The sequence below is a fragment of the Balearica regulorum genome, chromosome 3 (genome assembly GCF_011004875.1).
Source record: "Balearica regulorum gibbericeps isolate bBalReg1 chromosome 3, bBalReg1.pri, whole genome shotgun sequence".
Taxonomy (NCBI): Eukaryota; Metazoa; Chordata; class Aves; order Gruiformes; family Gruidae; genus Balearica; species Balearica regulorum.
Window position 1 is genome coordinate 211,275 of NC_046186.1, and position 17,944 is coordinate 229,218.

The 17,944-nt window shown below is 62.8% G+C and overlaps 2 protein-coding genes across 9 annotated transcripts; one reads left to right on the plus strand and one right to left on the minus strand.

Annotated features, from left to right (window-relative positions):
- Window positions 1-4,181: 4,181 nt before the first annotated feature.
- On the minus strand, window positions 4,182-13,165 carry LOC104643834 (E3 ubiquitin-protein ligase RNF19B). Of its 4 annotated transcripts, XM_075750148.1 has the most exons (11): window positions 13,062-13,164; window positions 12,638-12,746; window positions 10,786-10,877; window positions 7,903-8,520; window positions 7,242-7,432; window positions 6,782-6,932; window positions 6,126-6,288; window positions 5,560-5,674; window positions 5,257-5,394; window positions 4,752-4,944; window positions 4,182-4,607 (listed from the first exon to the last, which is right to left on the minus strand). In XM_075750148.1, exons 4-11 carry the CDS (start codon window positions 8,349-8,351, stop codon window positions 4,448-4,450), a joined length of 1,560 nt encoding a protein of 519 aa, XP_075606263.1. In that variant the 5' UTR covers window positions 8,352-8,520; window positions 10,786-10,877; window positions 12,638-12,746; window positions 13,062-13,164; the 3' UTR covers window positions 4,182-4,447. The 4 variants fall into 4 exon arrangements, with proteins under 4 accessions (XP_075606263.1, XP_075606264.1, XP_075606266.1 ...); XM_075750149.1 differs by lacking the exon at window positions 12,638-12,746 and having other exon boundaries at window positions 13,062-13,165; XM_075750150.1 differs by lacking the exons at window positions 10,786-10,877; window positions 12,638-12,746; window positions 13,062-13,164 and having other exon boundaries at window positions 4,332-4,626; window positions 7,903-8,494.
- ZNF513 (zinc finger protein 513) lies at window positions 13,096-17,682 on the plus strand. 5 transcript variants are annotated; one of them, XM_075750139.1, is made up of 4 exons: window positions 13,096-13,387; window positions 13,466-13,567; window positions 15,980-16,573; window positions 16,786-17,682. In XM_075750139.1, exons 1-4 carry the CDS (start codon window positions 13,096-13,098, stop codon window positions 17,535-17,537), a joined length of 1,740 nt encoding a protein of 579 aa, XP_075606254.1. In that variant the 3' UTR covers window positions 17,538-17,682. The 5 variants fall into 5 exon arrangements, with proteins under 5 accessions (XP_075606254.1, XP_075606256.1, XP_075606253.1 ...); XM_075750141.1 differs by having other exon boundaries at window positions 15,983-16,573; XM_075750138.1 differs by having other exon boundaries at window positions 13,096-13,567.
- Window positions 17,683-17,944: the final 262 nt, after the last annotated feature.

Below are 17,944 nucleotides of genomic sequence, written 5' to 3' on the forward strand. Positions count from 1 at the left end.
AGCACAGGGAAGCACATGAGGTTTGCAGGCCAGGTCACCTGGCACAATTTCCTCCAGCTGCTCTGGGGTTCCTGTGTCGTGGGGGAGTGCCCTTGGCAATGCCTTGCACTGAAGTCTTCCCTCTTCAAAGATGAAGTCCACCCTCCTGGTCCTGGTCTGTTGTCTCAGCCTCTGCAGTTCAGTCAGCCCACACCTCACCAGCCTGGATGGGTGCATCTTGTGTCATCTTTGAGCCCCTTCCCTGGCAGCCTTGAGCTTAAGCCTCTGTGTCTAGCGGCTCTCCAGCGCTGATGTGCCCAGACCTGAACTGTTTTGATCATCAAAGCTGAGTTCCTGCAGCCCTGCACAGGTGGGAATTCAGAGACACAAACAGGCAGGCACTGCAGTCGGATTTGCTGCTTAGGCTGATTCTGTGCTCAGAAACTGGATGAGCTCATGTGTTGCTCTAGAATGGTGCTGCCTGAGTAAAGCACCCAAGAATTTTTTTCCTTTGCAAAAGTGGGTTTCTTCAGGTTTGTCTCACTCTGGCTAAGGGGCATCTTGGTACCTGGAGCTTCCTCCCTGCTACAAATGTGCTGGCCAAATTGCCCCCAAATTTTGAATAAACGGACTGAATTATCACAGGAATGAGCAGAATTCTTTTCTCCAGTCCTAAAAGCATTTGTTTCTGAGGTTCCTCTAGTTTCCATACATCCTTTTTAGTACAGGGACAGTAGCGATGCTGCAGAGCCTTGTGCAGAAGGGTAAATCCAGTCCTGGATAGAGTGTCCAGAGCTGCAGTGCCCTGGGAGGCTGAGCTGAGAGGCAGTTTTGCTCAGTGGAGTTAAAAACACTGAATTGTCATGTGCCTGCTGTCTCGTGCTGCAAGGCATCAGTCTCGAGAGGATTTGGCTTTAAACTTTCTTCCTGTTCATTAAAGTTTTTGTAATAGGACTTAGCACTGGACTCTGTGGAGTCCCCTAAAATGACTGGTTAGTGATGATCTCATGTTAGTAATTTGTATTACTGGGTGTAACTGGGCTTAGGTCATTTATTGGGTGCTCTGTTGATGTTTTATCATGCCAATTTTTAATCAAAATGCTTTGTGGTATGTCATGTGCCATATCAAAGGCCCTTATATCTACAGTTATTTTCATTAACCTGGTGAAGCTGTTCAAATAAGAGAATCAGGGATTTTGCTAAGATGACCCAGTAGGTTATGTGATGACAGCTGATCTCCATGAATGCAAAAGAGCTGTGCCGGGGCCAGGTTCTGGTCGCCTCTTTGAAGCCAGTGGGGGCACTGGCCTGGCTGCCACCGGGCCCTCCAGGACAAAAGCAAGACCCAGGGCTGCCTGAGGTCTGGGAGGGTCAGTGGGAGACACCCCTGGCAGCCACAAGAGCTGCTGCCCATGGGGCTTGTGACTGTGGGATGCTGGGGCAGGGGGCATGTGGGGTGAGTGGGACTGCTACGGGCTGTTTGGGGCAAGGGAAGCCCTGAGGGGGGAGGAACAATCATGGGAAACGGGCATAGAAGGGGACAGTTGTGTGTAAAAAAGAAATAATTATGGATCACCACGAAGTGATCTTCTTTTCTAGCTGTTTTCCTGGGTGCATGGGCTCTTTCTACTGTGCAGAGGGGGGTGTGGGTCTGAGTGCCAGCAAAGGGGGAGACCAGCATGCTGGGGATGAATGCTTACCTCAGTGGGTACTCGCCAGCAAATATTGAGCTGGACTTGCTGGTGAGCAAGCAAAGAGGTTTGGGAACCAGGTTTTGATGTGATCTGGGACAGATCCTGGAGAGACCAGAGGTCTGAGAGTACGTTACTGAAGGCACTGGGAAGCTCAGGCTCTAGGGGGATGTGGTCAGCTCCGCTGCAGATACACAGGAGGCACAAAGAAACAACAGCAGGAGGAGTAATTTGATAATAACCTGACCTAGCTACTCCCAGGCCCATCAGAAGAAAAATGCCATCCCCTCAAAGGCCAAGGTCCAAAAATGCAGGTGGCCACAGAAGTAGAAGAGCAGGCATCGGGTGGGACTCAAATCACAGCCAACCCCCCCCCCCCCCCCGCCAGCCCATGCCGGGCCTGTGCCAGGAGCCATCAGCCCCACAATCCAGGCGTGACGCCCATCACCATGCCTCATCAGGAGCTCTCTGGATCACCTTGTGAGCACAGAAGGGTGGCTGCCTAGGGGTGCAGGACACATTATGGGATGCAGGGAAAGAGCACTTGGGGATATCACAGGATTTATTATGGGATGTTTAGGGGAGGAACCAAAGGTAGGAAAAGGGAGGGCTTTAGGAGAGTTGGGGGACAAGTGTGGGAAATAGAGGCATAAGGGAATGAAAGGGTCTATTTTCATGTAAGCAGGGACTAGGCAGTACACAAGTTTGGCCGTGCTCTGCCTGATCACCACAGTCTGTCCTGTCACCTTATTCCACCTTTGACTACTTACTTTCCTCCACATGAGTATGGGGGGGACAGGAGGAGCAGCTGTGGTGCCAGCAATGCACGCACATGTGTGTGTGAGCACTAGCAAAGAGCAGCTGTACCAACTGGGCAGTATGTGATTGGGGCCTGGGAGCAAGGGAGTGAGTGGGTCTCTAAGGGCAGCTCTGGGTGTGGGAGCAGGGGTGGGGTGGAGGTGGGAGGGTGCCTGTGGGACCACGGGAGCCCTGGTTGGCTCTGAGTGTGAGTGTGCCTGTGCATCTCCAAGGCAAGACCACAGGCAGGGAGAAGGGTGATGGTGTAGACGCCAATCAGTGCCAGTCCTGGGAACTGTGCTGTAAGATGCTACTAGACTCTGCTAAACTTTAAGCGCTAAATGTTCAGAAGCAGCTTTCTCTCCCAAGGATGCTGCAGGGGAGTCAGACCAGTAGGCAGGATCCCACTTGCCTGAAACCGCACACCCCATCTGGCCCAGGGTGCCCACCTATGGCCCGTGGTATTGCCACATGGTGCCTCCACACTGGCCTGGCTGCAGGAGTCATCTGTGGTGGAGATCAGGACCCACGCCCTTGAGCTGCTTGGCCCCAGAAGCTTGGGGGACAGCAGCAGCTGCCCCCACCCCAACCCTGCAGCCAGTCCAGGGCATTCTTTAGGGGCAGCCTGGCTGCCTGCAGGTAGGGTGGGAGGCTACAACTACCCCTGTGCATGGAGGCACCAGGTTGGCCACCACTGCCTTGTCCTCATCCACAGGTAGAAAGGGGTGCCCTGCAGCTTGTGCCAGCATCCCATGGGGTGTGAAGACTATGCAGGATGTGGAGCACCACAGCTATGATGGTGCCAGGGGCCAAATCAGGCCCCGCCCCCCCCCCTCCCAGGGGCTACCCCACAGAGGAGTGCGGGGCTGCACAGGGCCCTGTAATCCCAGTGCCACCAGGGAGGAGAGCAGCTGTGGGAGCCTGGGTGCTGCAGGCAGCCTCCTCCAGCTGCGAGAAGCCACAGGACTTTCAGCAGAGTTTTCTCTCCTGCTTTGGAGTGGGTGCCCATCACAACAAGGACCTGGGTACGTTCCCTGTCCTGCAGCACCCCACAGCTGGCCCAGGGCACAGCCCTGGGACCCCTTCACACACTGCCGGAGCAGCCAGGAGCAGGCAGGGACACCGATATACAGACACAGATCACCATAGTGAGACCAGTGTGCTCCCCAGCTCTGCCCCAGCACAGTGCATGGCCTCCAACCCTCGGGGGCTGCTCTGGACCCTAGCTGCAGCTGCCCTGCACCACACACGAGGGCTGTCTGCCGGAAGCCATGTGCTGCCCCCAGGAAAGTCGTTGTGGGCATGCAGGATCCATGGGTGCCACACACTGTGCACCAGGGGCTGGCCCAGCTGGGGCAGGGCTCAGCCCCTACCTGAGGCGCTCGGTTTGCTGGTGCTGGCTGAGGCTCTGCAGCAACATCCCACCCTCCCAGCTGTGTGCTGTGCTGGTCCTGCACCCGCAGCACTGTTTCCTGGGGTGTTTGCACAAGGGAATATTCCCCCCCCCCCCCGCTTTCCCCATTCCTTGGCCCTACTTGTCCCCTCTGCCTGCTCCACTGCCTGCACCTGTGTGGGGCTGAGCCCACCCTACCCCACCTGCTTGGCCTCCTGCAGTACCTGGCGGGGGGGGGGGGGGATACACCACTGATGAGAGCCTGCAGTGATGGGGGCTGTGCTGTCAGGGGGCAGCTGTGCTGCAGGAGACAGACAGACCCTCTGAGAGTAGTTTTATTTCCCAGCGGTGCCAATGCTCAAGACTGCCTTCAGGGAAGGGGTGGATGGGGCTGGGCGCAGGCAGCACTGACCGCAGTCAGTACCTGCGCAGCCTGGGGATGGCCAGGACCCAGTTCACAGGGCTGGCAGTGCCCTGCAGAGGGGGAACAGCTCCGCCACAAAAGGGTATGTGGATCTTAGTGGCAGTGGCAGGTGGGGGGCTCTGTGGATCAAGGGTCTCCCCGCTCAGTGCTGCAGAGTCCCCCTCACTCTGCAGGGACACCCACGATGCTGCACCTGTCACTGGTGCCTCCCAGGGAGTCTCCAGAGAGACTCTGCCCTGACAGCGCGCTGCACAGGCTCTGCTCCCGGGCAGGATGCGGCACTGCTTCGATCGACACCTCCACCTCGATGTTGATGCCTTCCCTGCAGACAAACACAGGGCCTGAGGGCAGTAGCCCAAAGGAGGATGCTGCCATGTCCCTGCCTGGTGCAGTGGGCATGGAGAAGGCTGTTAGGAAGGGGCCGTGCCAGTACCCCTGCCTCCCCAGCACAGCAGCCCTGGCCCACCTGTAGGATGTGTCCTGGCCCTCGCTCAGCATGCTCCCCGCCAGGGCCACCGTGCTGGCTGACTGGCTGTCCTGCTCCTTCCATACTGCTCCATGGCGCGGGCTACGGCTGCTGCTGGGGAAGGAGGTGGTTGTGTCTGGGACTCCGTCCTCACCCCCCCTGGGGCTCGGCAGCACTGACCACAGCTCATTCACTGGTGGAAGGAGAAATGGCACTGAACACCCTGTTCACAAGGACTGCTCCCCATCAGAGCAGGGAGCAGAACAGCCCCCCAGACTCTTGGCAGGGGGTGCAAACAAGCTGGTCCCAGACTGCTTTGGGCAGCACCTGCCTCCCCACAAGGACAGAGGTGTGTGTGGTACCGCCCGGGCTAGAACCGACAGAGGTCCACGGGGAGTCCCTGGCTCTGGAGATGTCACAGCCACAGAGACATGAGGCAGGATCAGGGCCCACGTGGCCAAATGGAGGGCACAGGCCAGAGGACAGACAGCAGTGCAGGACTCACGCTTGGTCAGGTTCTCCAGCTCCACCACGCCGAGATCCCCAGGCTGGCTGCGGCCACCCCCGCACCCCCAGCGGCTCCGACATAGCGACAGCACCACCACCCCGTAGACGTAGGTGAGCATCAGGGGCACACCGACTCCTGCGGGCAGACAGGCAGCTATTGCCCAGCCCCTGCCAGCGGCCCTGGCTGTCCTGCCCGCCCTGGTCTCAGACATATCCCTTGAGACACTCCACTGCAGTGGTCCCCAGCCTCACTCTCTCCGGCATGTGGGCAGTGCCCCCAGCCGTGGCACGCTGCACTTACCCACCGTGACAGCTGTTATGATGGGGGACACAAAAAGAGAGAGGAGGACGCTGCTGGTGACAGAGAGGCACTGCTGGCACCCCGACAGGCTGCTCCTCCGGCTCTGGCCCAGCACCTCGAGGAGAAGCAAGACAGGTGAAGGGCTCTGCAGGGATCTCAGCGCACAGCCCCCAGGGATGGGGCCTCTTCCCAGCCCTGGCAGAGCTCTAGCCGCAGCCACGGCTGCCCAGACACCCCTTCCATCTCCTCAGGGACAGGCAGCCATAACAGTGCTGCCACCGCAGCTCAGGTGTCCCTGGAAAACATGCCTGGACCCCCAGACCCCTTCCTCCTTTTGCCCACCCCAAGCCCCACCTCTCCAGGCGGAGAGTACCCTCGCTGGCAGAGTGTTGGGGTGGGCAGCAGAGAGGGTCCCTGCAAGGAGGGGCTGTGGGGGGCCAGGGGTGGCACAGGGACATGCTGTGGGCAGCGGTGAGCACTGGGTGTCTGTCCAGGCCTGAGGCCATGGGCTGCCCAGGCTCAGTGGGGAGCAGGACCATGGGGACTCCAGGGCCCCTTGCCAGTACCTTCCTGCCCATGTAGATGGGGATCCCAATGGTAATGACAGGGACAGCGATGCCCGCGACGAGGGAGATCACCATAGGCGCCCCCAGCACCATGCCCAGCTGCCACAGGATCTTCCGGGTCCGTGACCAAGGCCTCTTCCCCCAGAAGGTGCAGCCAGAGGGGCTGCAGGGACAGAGTGGGGCTGGGCCAATGGTCCCTGCGCAGGGGCAGGCAGACACCAGCACAGCCACCCTCGCGTTGGGGAGAGACCCGTGGGCCCACGAAGGAAACAAAGCCAGATTCCCCGATCCCAATCCTGAGCTCCAGCTGCCACACAGGACCCCTGCCTGTGGGGTGCTGACAGCCACCCCAGGCCCCCAGCCCTGCCAGACTCAGCAGCACAGACCACTCTGCTCCCCCCACCCCCGATCAGCCCCACAGCCCAGCCAGCCCCAAACCTGGCTGCACATGGCCATGGCTCTCAGTAGGGCCTCACTGCCCCCCATCCTCGCCCCACAGTTCCTGGCAGGGGCCCCAGCCCCGGCCCAGCATCACAGCACTCCCAGCTCAGCCCACAGGAAGCTCCTCCAACCACCCCTCAGCTCCTGGCAGCCCCTCTGCCCCGGTCCCCCAGCGCACCCCATGGCTCCCAGTGGCCCCACAGTCCTGCACTGACCTCAGGAAGTGCACGTCAGAGATCTCCTGCAGGCAGAGCCAGCAGAAGAGGCAGCCACAAACAGTGCAGTTCATGCGGTTGCAGCTCCCGTCATTGATCTTCATGATGAAGGCACTGCAGCGGGGACAGACCTTGATGTCCTCAGCCTCGGCTAGTGGGGGAGAAGGAGACGAGATAGAATGGGCAGGGAGAAGGACAGGACAGTGCAGGTCCACCCCCACACCCTGTCCCAGGATTGCAGCCCATCCCATGGGTGTCAGGGTGAGCCAGGCACAGCAAGGTCCCACTCCACACCCCCAGCTCAGCTGACACAGAGCCTACATGGCTCCGTGCACAGGCAGCCAGCGGGGACCAGTGGATCCCGGCTCCGCAGGGAGGAAGGTACAATGGCATCCGAATGTGCCACTCAGCCATGCCAAATCCCTGCCCTGCTTGCTCCCACCCTGGGACAGGGTCTCACCATGGGTCGAGTCCTCTGGGTGGACTAGCTGTGCTGCAGGGTTGGCCAGGCTGGGGGCTGGCAGCACTGGCACACAGGGGCCATCAGGGTGCCAGGGCTGCCGACAGTGGTAGCAGAACTCAGTGCCACAGCCCTCACGCCCGCAGGTGAGGCGGGGACACTCAGCACAGCCGTAGGCGATGACAGCGTAGCTGTGGGGAGAAGGCAGTCAGCATTGGTGGGGCCAGCAGTGCCCACGGCCCTCCCTGCGTCCCCAGCACAGCCATTCCCCTCCCTGGCACAGCTGCAACCCCTGCTCAGGAGTCAGGTGCCATGCTCAGCAGCTCAACAACTGCAGCGCAGCCCTCCCTATCCAGCACCCACACAGTTCCCCTGGGGCCTCATGGACTGGCCCAGCATGGCCAAGAGCACCAACCCTGGCAGAGACACACTGCTGCTCAGGCTCTGCAGCTGGGACAGGGATCAGGACATGTCTCTGAGCAGGTCCAACCCCAGATGGGACCAAGTTACGAGGGGATCGAGTCTGGAAAAGGCTCATGGGACACAGGCGCAGTCTAATGCACATCAGTTCCCAGCTGGGGAAGCCCATTGCCAGTGCAGGAAGGAGGGACCCACGCTGCCCTCCCTGCTCCCGGCTCCGCACAAGGGGCCAGCCGGTCACCTGCAGTCAGGCGCGGGGCACCAGCGGGTGCCAGGGTCGGCCACCAGCAGCCGTCGCAGGAGGAACTCCTCATACTTGTCACGGAGGGCAGGCTCGGCCAGGAGACGGTGGACATCGGCAGGCTGGAGTGCGGCAGGGCAGTGCGGGCAGGCCACCTGCACGCGGCTCTCACTGATGGCGATGCGCAGGTACTGCTCCAGGCAGGCCTGGCATGAACGGTGGTCGCAGGAGGCAAGGGTGGGAAAGGCCTCAGGAGGCTGGGGCAGCAGGCACAGGGGACACTCCACCAGCTCCTCGCCCTCGCCCAGGGGTAGCGCAATGCACATCTCCTCAGGTTCCTCCAGCTCTGGCTCCAGTTCTGGTGACGTCTCCCCTCTGACAGCCTGTGGCTTCCGCCCAAAGAAGCCCAGGAGGCGGAGGGGCCCGGGCATCTGCATGGGCTGCTCCATGGTGGCCCGTCAGGGCGGCAGCCAGCTGCTGTCAGGCTATGGAGGGCAGCAGGAAGGTGCCAGCCCCAGTGCAGTCCCCATGACCAGGCTCCTACCTGGGCCTCAGAGCCAGCATCCTCCCCAAATGTAACAGCTGAACCATCTCCAGCTGCAGTCGGCACGGCTCAGCCTGCAAAGGAACCGCATGTGACAGTAAGGTCTGGGCCTTGGATGTGGGAACGGGCCCTCAGCACCCATGAGACCCCACTACCGCCCTGCTGCCAGGCCCTGCCACCCTGCCAGACCCTAGGGCCGTCCACCAGCCGCACCATGGAAAACACCCCGGCAGCTCCAGGACAAGCCACAACCCACAGAGCTCCTTGCAGCCCCCAGCCAGCCATCCTTGCAGGTCCAGGACAGCGATGCTGGCCCTGCCAGCAGAGCCCTGGCCCTGGCATGAGCCCTTCAGCATGGAGACACTGGTCCCCTGCCCCAGCCAGGGCTGTTCCAGATCGTCCCTCCTCCGGCGAGTCACAGCCCACAGCCCAGCCCCGGGCGCTTGCTTCTCTCTGCTCCTGCATCCACCTCCTCCTTCACCCATAACAGCTCCCACGCACTGCATCAGCACAGCACGGGCAGCAGCCTGCCCTGACATCACAAGCAAGCTCCCTCCGGGCAGGCACAGCCCGGGACATTGCTCACCTCCTGCACCCCCTAGCACAGCCACCCCTGAACTGCACATGCAGCCAGACCTTGTCCTTGCTTGAGGTCTCCAGCTGACGTTCTCCCTCCCACCGGGCCTCAGGCAAGAACAAAAGTACCCAACCTTGAGCTCCCACAATCATATCTTGCCTGGTCAATGCGACCGTGGTCACCTCCAGCCATTACATCCAGCCCCGTCCCCGCGTTGGCCTGAAGGCCCTGGGTGACAGTGCTGAGGCTGACCAGCCCCACACTGAACAAAGCAGCCACAGCCCGTCCCCAGTCACTCACATGCCCCTGAGCCAGTTCTGTTCTGCCCCATCCTGTCTCCTTCAGTTCAGCATCAAAGTCCAGAGACACAGGACCTCCCAAATTCCCCAAGGTGGGCAAGACAGTGGTCTTCACAAGGAAGGCAGTGGTGAACGCTGTGACAACCAGTTTGTACACAGGGCCGTACAATAATCACACCCCTCACCACCCTGAGTCTCCGTGGCTCTTCTTGCCAAGGAGACATGGCTGAAGCTCCAACTTTCCACTGCAGTTTTACTGCCCAAGAGCCACAGACTTGGTCCAGCTGGATGCCAGTGCTTGCCACTGCGGACACAAGCTCCTTAGCTTAGCCTGCATCGCAAAGTTCCTAGCAACGGCTAGCTGGAGGGAGCCCAGAGGAAAACTCAGGGCAAATCAAAACTGCCACCACTCACTACTCCACCTCAGGATTAGCTCACAGAAGAGCAGGGAACATCTCACTGCCACAGACAAAGTGCATCCTCCACAAAGGTTGGATCCTGAACTGTCCTGGGAGATGAGAGCTCCTCCACGTGCCCTGCAAACCCAGGGCAGCAGGACCTGAAGCCTTGTGGGGAGCGGTCACTTCTGACCAGTGCTTCCCCACGTCCCAAGTGCTGCACTAAAACTGGCATCACCCTAGCTGCTGCTGAGTTTGTAGAAGAGACAATCAAGCCAAGGCACCCAAAAGCCAGTTAATTAAGTGACCAGAAGCCAGGTGATTACAGGAGAGAGGAGGTAAGTCTGCCAGGTTTCCCTTAGAGCTCACATGAGTTTGGGGCCATACCATAATCCCTCCCGACAGCAGGGTCAGTCTCTCCACTGTTCTCCTTGCTCTTTCCTTATCTATACCCCAAAAAATTGTACCCTATGCTTTATATCTCCACAGCATACCTCCACCTTGAACAGCCTCTGCTGTTTTTTCTGTTTGAGCACAGCTAGAACAGCAGAAGGACTGGCATGGGAGGTGGCAGATATCAGTGACGGCTCAGGTAAGACCAAGGAGTCTGATTACATCTGCTCTGCTGGGAACAAGCAAGGGTGCTGCACCATGTCACTCCAGGTGATAAAGCACTTTCCAGTGAGGTGGTAACTGAAGAGCTCACGGAAACTGGACTGAGATTGGATTTAAATGGTTGTTAAGAGTGGGAGGTACTGCAGGAGGAGCGCAGAAAGGAACGTGCTCAAACACGGGAGAGGGCAGTGGGACGGCTGTCCTGGGCGACACATTCCATCACCGCGGACTCCACCCAGCAGAACAGCAGGAGCCAGCACCGGAGCAGGAACAACGGCTATAGTGACACCATGGAGATCGGCTGTCTGACCAGGGGGGCCAGCCCGTGAAGACACCCCATGTCTGTGCACCAGGACTGTGACACCCTGACTAAATGGCTGGGGCTGCACAACACAAGCGAAGAAGCACTGGTAGTGATCTAAGTGGCCCCATCCTCCGGCCCCAAGGTACCTGTCAGCGGGGAATCATTGCTGATGACATGGCACGGCCATGGCTCCCCTGGGACTGCCACAAAGTCCAACACATTCGACTCCCTCAGGAACCTGCAAATAAACAAAAACTACCCGTGAAGAGGCTCCGCAGCAGCAGCCCACGCAGCCAGGGTCGCTTGGACGTGTCAGACAGCTCTACTAACGGAGCCACAGAGAAGGCAGAATGAGTCCTGGAGTTGGGGACCACATCCAGGGCATGGACCTGCCCTCAGCAGAGAGGACGAGTACAAGATATGGCTGAGCCAGAGCAGGGCTGCTTCCCCCAGCACACATAGCTGCACACCGGCCATCTCTGGAGAAGGGCCAAACAAGTCCCCGAGCAGGGTAACCAGGGGCCCTTCTCCCCCAGAAGCAGGACACAAAGTCCTGGATCTGCACAACGCTGAGACACCAGAGACAGAAGCTGCAGGAAACCAACCAAAGCAGAGGGAAATGTGACAGAAGGAGACAGGTGAGCTCCCCTGGGAGCAGAGGTGTGACTGGGCTGCACGAGGAGCCATGCAGTGTCCCCAGGGCCCAGCTAGCTCCTTGCCTGGCAGGGTCAGAGCACGTCTGAGTGTCTGGCAGCCGAGCCACGCAAACTGGGGGACATTTTCTGGGAAGGGGGGTTATGAACCACATGGACATTCCAGGTGAAATCAGGAGCTCCGTCGCATGGGGCCCATCATGCAGTCCTTGGGAGACCCAGGCAATAGGGCTCAGCTCTGCGGTCCTCGAGAGAGCTGTGACCACGGGGATAGGACTGGCAGAGGTAATGGCCACAGAGGAGCCACAGCACGGCCACAGTGCCCTAACGCTGGGGTCACTCATGGTCTTGTTCTGCAGCTGCCTCTCCTCCCGTGCCTGGCTGTGGGGACCTGGGCTCCCCTTCCTCTGCAGCCAGTTCCCATGGGGGTCACTGCAATCACAGAATAATTCAGGTGGAAAGGGACCTCACGAGGTCTCCAGTCCACCTTCCTGCCCAAATCAGGGTCAGCACTATGATTAAGGGCTTTATGCCAATTGGGTCTTGAAAACCTCCAAGGATGAAGACTGCACAACCTCTCTGGGCAACCTGATCCATGACTGGACTTCTCCCACTCCCCAGGACAGTACAAGGGAGCAGGACCCCGGTGGGCATCTCCAAAGGATGCTTTCAGTTGCCTCTGGAGATCAGATCACAGGCAGGACTGCGAATCCCTCTCTGCACTCCCAAAAGCCCCAGATCCCTCATCCAGGCTGAAAGGATCTCAGCACCGGAAGGACCAAGATGGTGAAAGACTGGAACACTGCCGCTCATTGCTACCCAAGCGTCCTCCTGCATGTCCGTTCTCCAGCCTGCCAGCCCATCCTCCCCTCTTGCCCCAGGGCAATGTGGGCTCTGAACCACCCGGCCCCACTCTGCCAGGACCCCCCGAGCCTCCCGAGCTCTACAAGCCCACCTGTGCCACGCACAGAAAACACGTTTCAACCCTGCGCCTCCAGCAGCTCATCCACCTCCCTCCTGCAGCTGCCTCACCCAGACACCTTGCTCCTTCAGCCCTTTCCTCTGCACAAGGCGCCGCTGTCCCCCGCGCTCCGCAGGGCAGGGTCCCGTGCGCGTCCCGCTCTGACACTGCGCAGACCCCCACCCACAGCTGCCTGCAGGGACCCCCGCCAGCGCTCCCTCCAGACCTCTCTCCCCGGGCACAGGGGCAGCCGCCGCTTCCCCACCGGCCTGTCACCGCCACGGACGGGACAGGCCGACGGCCAGTGCTGCCCCTCCGCTGCCGAGCGGCCAGAACCGCCAGCGGGGCTGCGGGTACCGGCGCCGGTAGCGGCAGGCGACTCACCAAGCTCTCCCCTCGGCTCAGGGGCCTGGCGAGGCTTCCCGCGGCTCTCCGGCCACCCGGCGCGGGGCCGTGCCTGGCGGGACAGCGGGGGAGGTCGCCGCAGCCGCCCCTGGTGGGGCACAGAGACCGTCAGCCCCCCCATCCCGGTGGGCCCCCCCCCGCCCCGCCGTCCCCGCTCAAGGACCCCGCGGCCGCTCCCGGGGGCCCGCAGCGCAGATGGCACCACCCGCTAGAGACACGCCGGGACCTCCGCCCCCCCCCCCCCGCTCCTCTCTGCCCAGGAAGGGGCCGGGCCGGGCCCCGCTGCCCCCGCCCCGCCCCGAGACCTCCGTCCCGCAGAAGCCCGCCCCTCCCGGGACCCCGCTCCCACCCGAGGGGACCTGGCCCTGCCCCGGCCCTGCCCTCCCGCCCCGCCCCCGCCTGCCTCTCCCGCGGCGCGGCCCGGGCCCCCCCGCCGCATGCCGGAGACGCCGGCGCGGTGCCGGGGAGGAAGCGGGCGGCGGCGAACCCCGCGCACGCTTCCGGGTGCGCGGTCCGCTTCCGGGTCGCAGCTCCCGCTTCCGGTGCTCCCCCCCCCCGCCCTGCGGCGGCCGGAAGCGGAATTGCCCGGTCGAGGCGGGGCGGCGGCGGCCGCCCCGGGCTGGCGGGGGCGGCTGGCGGGCCGCGGGCGGGCGGGCGGCGGGGCCAGGCCGGGGCCGGGGCCGGGCACGATGCCCCGGCGGAAGCAGAGCCACCCGCAGCCGGTGAAGGGTGAGTGCGCGGCGGGGCCGGGGGGCGGCGGCGGCGGCGGCAGCCCGGCGGTGACCCGCGGCGCTCGGTGTGTTGCAGCGGACGCCGAGGACGGCCCCGACGAGACGGCGGGAGCGGCGCTGGTGCTGTCCGGCGACCTGCTGCTGGGCCGCGGCCTGGCCTTCGAGAAGGGACCGCCAGGTGCGTGCCGCCGTCCGGGCCCGGCACCGGCGCCCCGCGGGGACGGCCGTCCTGGGCGCCCCCGCTCCGGGAGCGCCGCCGGGCCGGGGACGCGGCCCGGCCCTGCCGGAACCTGGCCCCGCGCTTGGCCTCATCCGGCAGCCGCCCTCCCCGGGAGCGGTCCCTTCCCGGATCACCTCCCGCGGGGTGAGGCCCCGGCCCCCGGCAGGATCCTGCGCTGGTGGTCTCTGCCCGCCCCCCGGCAGCGGTCTGTAGTGCTGCCCTCCCCTGAGCCCTCACTGCTGTTAAGGCCCCTCAGGCACGTCGTGCCCCCGCGGTTGGTCTGGGGCCGCAGGGACACCGGGGCTGGCATGCCGCCCCACCGCCACCAGGCTCATCCCCAGAGCCGCCTGCACCGCTCTGCCCAGGAGCCCCCACTTCCCCTGCTCAGGCACGGCTTAGCTGCCCGCCCAGGAGCTGGGGCCTCGTCCCTGCGGGGTCCTGCCCCACCACTGCCCCTCAGCATTATGTGGAGCGTGGGGAGCTGGTCTGGGGGTGCCTCTCCACCAGCTTCTGCTGCTTGCCTGTCCAGGGGCCCCCCGGCCCCTTTGTGCGGCCGACCAGCACCTGGCCAGCCAGCGGCACACCAGGCTCTGGGTCAGCCTGCGGCGCGGGGCGGTCAGAGGAGCAAACGCTGCTCCAGCTCCATTAAGGTGCTTCACAAGGACTGTTGGGAGCATCGCTCGCTGCCCTTGACGGTGAGCAGTGAGTATGGGGACATACTCAATGGTGAGAGGAGGGTACCACAGACTGCCTGACCTCTGTGGCCCTGTCTGTCCCCTTGCTGTCCGTGAGGGCTGTGCTCTGGTCCACGTGCTCAGCAGCCACGCTGGGCTGTACCGACACCACTTATTCTCGTGTCAAGGCACGGTCCCAGCTGCCAAGCAGATGGGGTTCTGCTCCAAGGGCTGCACTTCCCCACAGCCCATGCGCAGAGCCTGGCGGCGAGACGGAGCCTGCTCAGCAGCTCTGGGAGCTGGATGCTGCGAGGGCTGAGAGTGACCTGGTCTCAGCAATACCTTCCTTCCTGCTCTCAGCCACCAGCCCCAGCCAGGGAGCAGGACCAGGCACCTCAGGGCCCCCTGAGGTCAAGAGAGCCATCACTGTCCATGTCCTGGTCCTCGCCCCATGGGCAACGTAGTCCCACCTGGGGAGCACTGACACAGCCGTGCTCAGGGGACAGTGCTCCAGGGATGCTGTGGCACTGCTGGACTGCAGGCCTAAGCTGAGGAGATGGGGAGTCCCTTGGTGAGGGGCTTGAGGCAGGGTCAAGGGTTCTCTTGGTCGTAGCCAGGCCCTCACACTATGCCCTGGCCTGGCATCTGCGCTTCAGGTGGTGCTTGTGAAAAGGGACTGCAGGCTGCAGGGACTGCCCTGTCCCTGCATGTGAGCAGCCTCAACCCTGCACCTGTCTGGGGCTCTGGGAGCTGGATCCAGCCAGGTGGGCAGTGGCAAAGGGGACAGTCAGGCTGCTTCGTGGGGTGGTGGGCATCTGTTGGGTCTTGCAGGCCCCAGGGCTCCAGGTCAGGCACAGCATGGGGAAGGCTTGAGGCTGGTAGTGTCAGGGCTTTTGCTGCACCTTCTGGCCCTGAGCACCAGCCTGAGGGCACATCTGGGGCCCTGAGGCAGCTGCAGGGTGGTGTGCTCTGCTCCTGTCATGCCTTCCTGGGGCATGGGCACTACCCCAGGGGCTGCAGGAGGATGGGTCTGCGCCCAGCCAGGAAGCAGAAGTGCCCTCTGAGAGCCTGGCACATACTTCCCCCCACTGCCATGGGACAGCGGTGCTGCATTGGGCCAGGGAAGGTCTGTTTTCCTGCGTGATGGAGGGGGCTGGTATTGGGCCCCCACAATGTTGGCCGTGGGAGCAGGACCAGCTGCTGCCCCTGGGGCTGGGCAGCAGTATAGCCAAGAGGGGCCCAGGGCAAGTTTTACGGGCACCCAGCCCTCCTGCCTGGGTCAGGCTGCGCTTAACACCTCCCTGCCACTGCTGCCTCTTACCAGCCAGGCCCAGCAGTGCCAGTGGATGCCAGCTGCCTGACCACCCACCCTTCCTGGTGCCAGGGTCTGGCTGCGGCTGACACTTGGCTTGGCCAGCTGCAGGGCAGAGGTGGCAGGGTTTCCTGAGGCACCTAGAACAGGCCCTGCAGCAGGGCATCAGGACAGGTCATGGCTGTGAGACTCCTCACCCTGCTGTGTGCAGTGTGGTGGGCTCCTGCAGTCTCCTGGGTGCTGCAAGGGCAGGCGCAGCTGCCTGGCCCCTCCTGGCCACGGTCCCCTCCTTGGGATGGGCCCTGCTGGGACGGGTAGCACGAGCAGAAGGGCTGTGCCTGGGCCAGCCAGGCTGACGGTGTCCCATCCCCACGGTCTTCTCAGCAGACACCCTGGTGGGGAAGATCGCCATCCCGGCATATGCGCTGAGTGACGACGACTGCTCCTCTGGGTACCAGCAGCTGAGCGTGGAGAGCGACCCTGAGGAGGGCGGGGAGCCCGGCCCCGCAGCACTGCCCTGCCGCCAGTGTGGGCTGCAGCTGGCTGCCAGCCTGGGGCAGAGCTGCCTGCAGTGTGCTGGCACCGAGGGGGGCCGCAGCCAGCGCATCGTGTACTCCTGCCAGCTCTGCCCCTTCGCCTCCCACTACTCCAGCCACCTCAAGCGCCACATGAAGACACACAATGGGGAGAAGCCTTTTGCGTGCCCGCAGTGTGCCTACGCCTCTGCCCAGCTGGTGAACCTGACCCGACACCTGCGCACGCACACAGGGGAGAAGCCGTACCGCTGCACATGCTGCAGCTTTGCCTGCAGCAGCCTGGGCAACCTCAAACGCCATGAACGGGTCCACAGCCAGGACAAGCCCTTCCAGTGCGCTGCCTGCGACTATCGCTGCAACCAGAGCCGCAACCTGAAGCGGCATATGCTCAGCCACCGTCTGCCTGAAGGCGAGGGGCCGCACCGGCGGGATAAGGACCCAGGTAAAGAGGAGGGGGGAGTGGGTGCAGGTGAGAGCCTGGGGCTGGGGAAGGGGCAAGGCGTGCATCCTGCCATTGAGTTGTGCCAAGCCTGGCACCACGTGCCGCCAGTCTCAGCCGGGACACCGTTGCCCCTGAGCCTGCGGCTCCTTGCAGAGCTGAGTCCTGCCAGCACTGCGCTGCCCTGCTCACAGCCGTTTGTGTTTTTTCCACAGAGCCGCTGCTGCCGGAGCTGGGCCTGCACGTGGGCAGCGGTAGCGGCCCCTTCCTGCCTGGCTGCACTCGGCTGCGGGGCGAGGAGGCAGCCGCGCTGCCCGAGCTGCTCTTCCCTTTCACGTGCCGCATGTGCGGGCTGGTGCTGGACGACGGGTTTGCGCAGGATGAGGGTCTGGCTGAGCAGGTCTGTGGGCGCTGCAGCCTGGCAGTGCTGGGCACCGAGCCAGGCGCCAGCCCCCGCAAGGGCACTGGGGACAAAGGCTTTGCCTGCAGCCTGTGCCCCTTCGTCACTCACTACCCCAACCACTTGGCGCGGCACATGAAGACACACAGTGGGGAGAAGCCATTCGCCTGCCCGCTCTGCCCCTACGCCTCTGCCCACCTTGACAACCTGAAGCGGCACCAGCGAGTGCACACAGGCGAGAAGCCTTACAAGTGCCAGCTCTGCGACTATGCCTGTGGCAACCTGGCCAACCTCAAGCGTCACGGGCGCATCCATTCGGGTGACAAGCCCTTCCAGTGCAGCCTCTGCAGCTACAGCTGCAACCAGAGCATGAACCTGAAGCGGCACATGCTGCGGCACACGGGTGAGAAGCCCTTCCAGTGCCGGGACTGCCCCTACACCACTGGCCATTGGGACAACTACAAGCGCCACCAGAAGATCCATGGCCACACGGCTGAGAGCTGGGTAAACCCACGCAATGCCAAAGCCCTGCTGGCCCCTCCAGCCGTGGGCACAGCCCTGCCCTGAGACAGCACTTAGCCTGGCTGCAGGGGCCTGGCCCTGTGCTGGGCCCAGGGCACCTCAGCCCTGCAGCACCCCAGCCATGGCCCCTGCCCTCCCTGGGGGAGGGACGTGCAGCAGACTCCACAGGGGCTCAGGGCTGCCTTATGCAGGGCCCACGGGTGCGCCGGGGTCTCCAGCAGCCGTGTCCTGCCTGGGCAGGGTGAAGCCCTGACCGGTGGCTCTGGTGCCAGGCTCAGGTACCTGCCCCAGCAGCGGTTGTGCTGTGCCCACACGCACTCCCAGGGCAGTTCCTGCCTGTCAGCGCCTTCCTCTGCCGGAGTTTGGGGAAAAGGGGGGGGGAGGGGGGAACAGGACTGGTTCCGTGGCTGTTGCCATGCCAGTCAGTGTAATTTATATTGTGTATAAAAGCA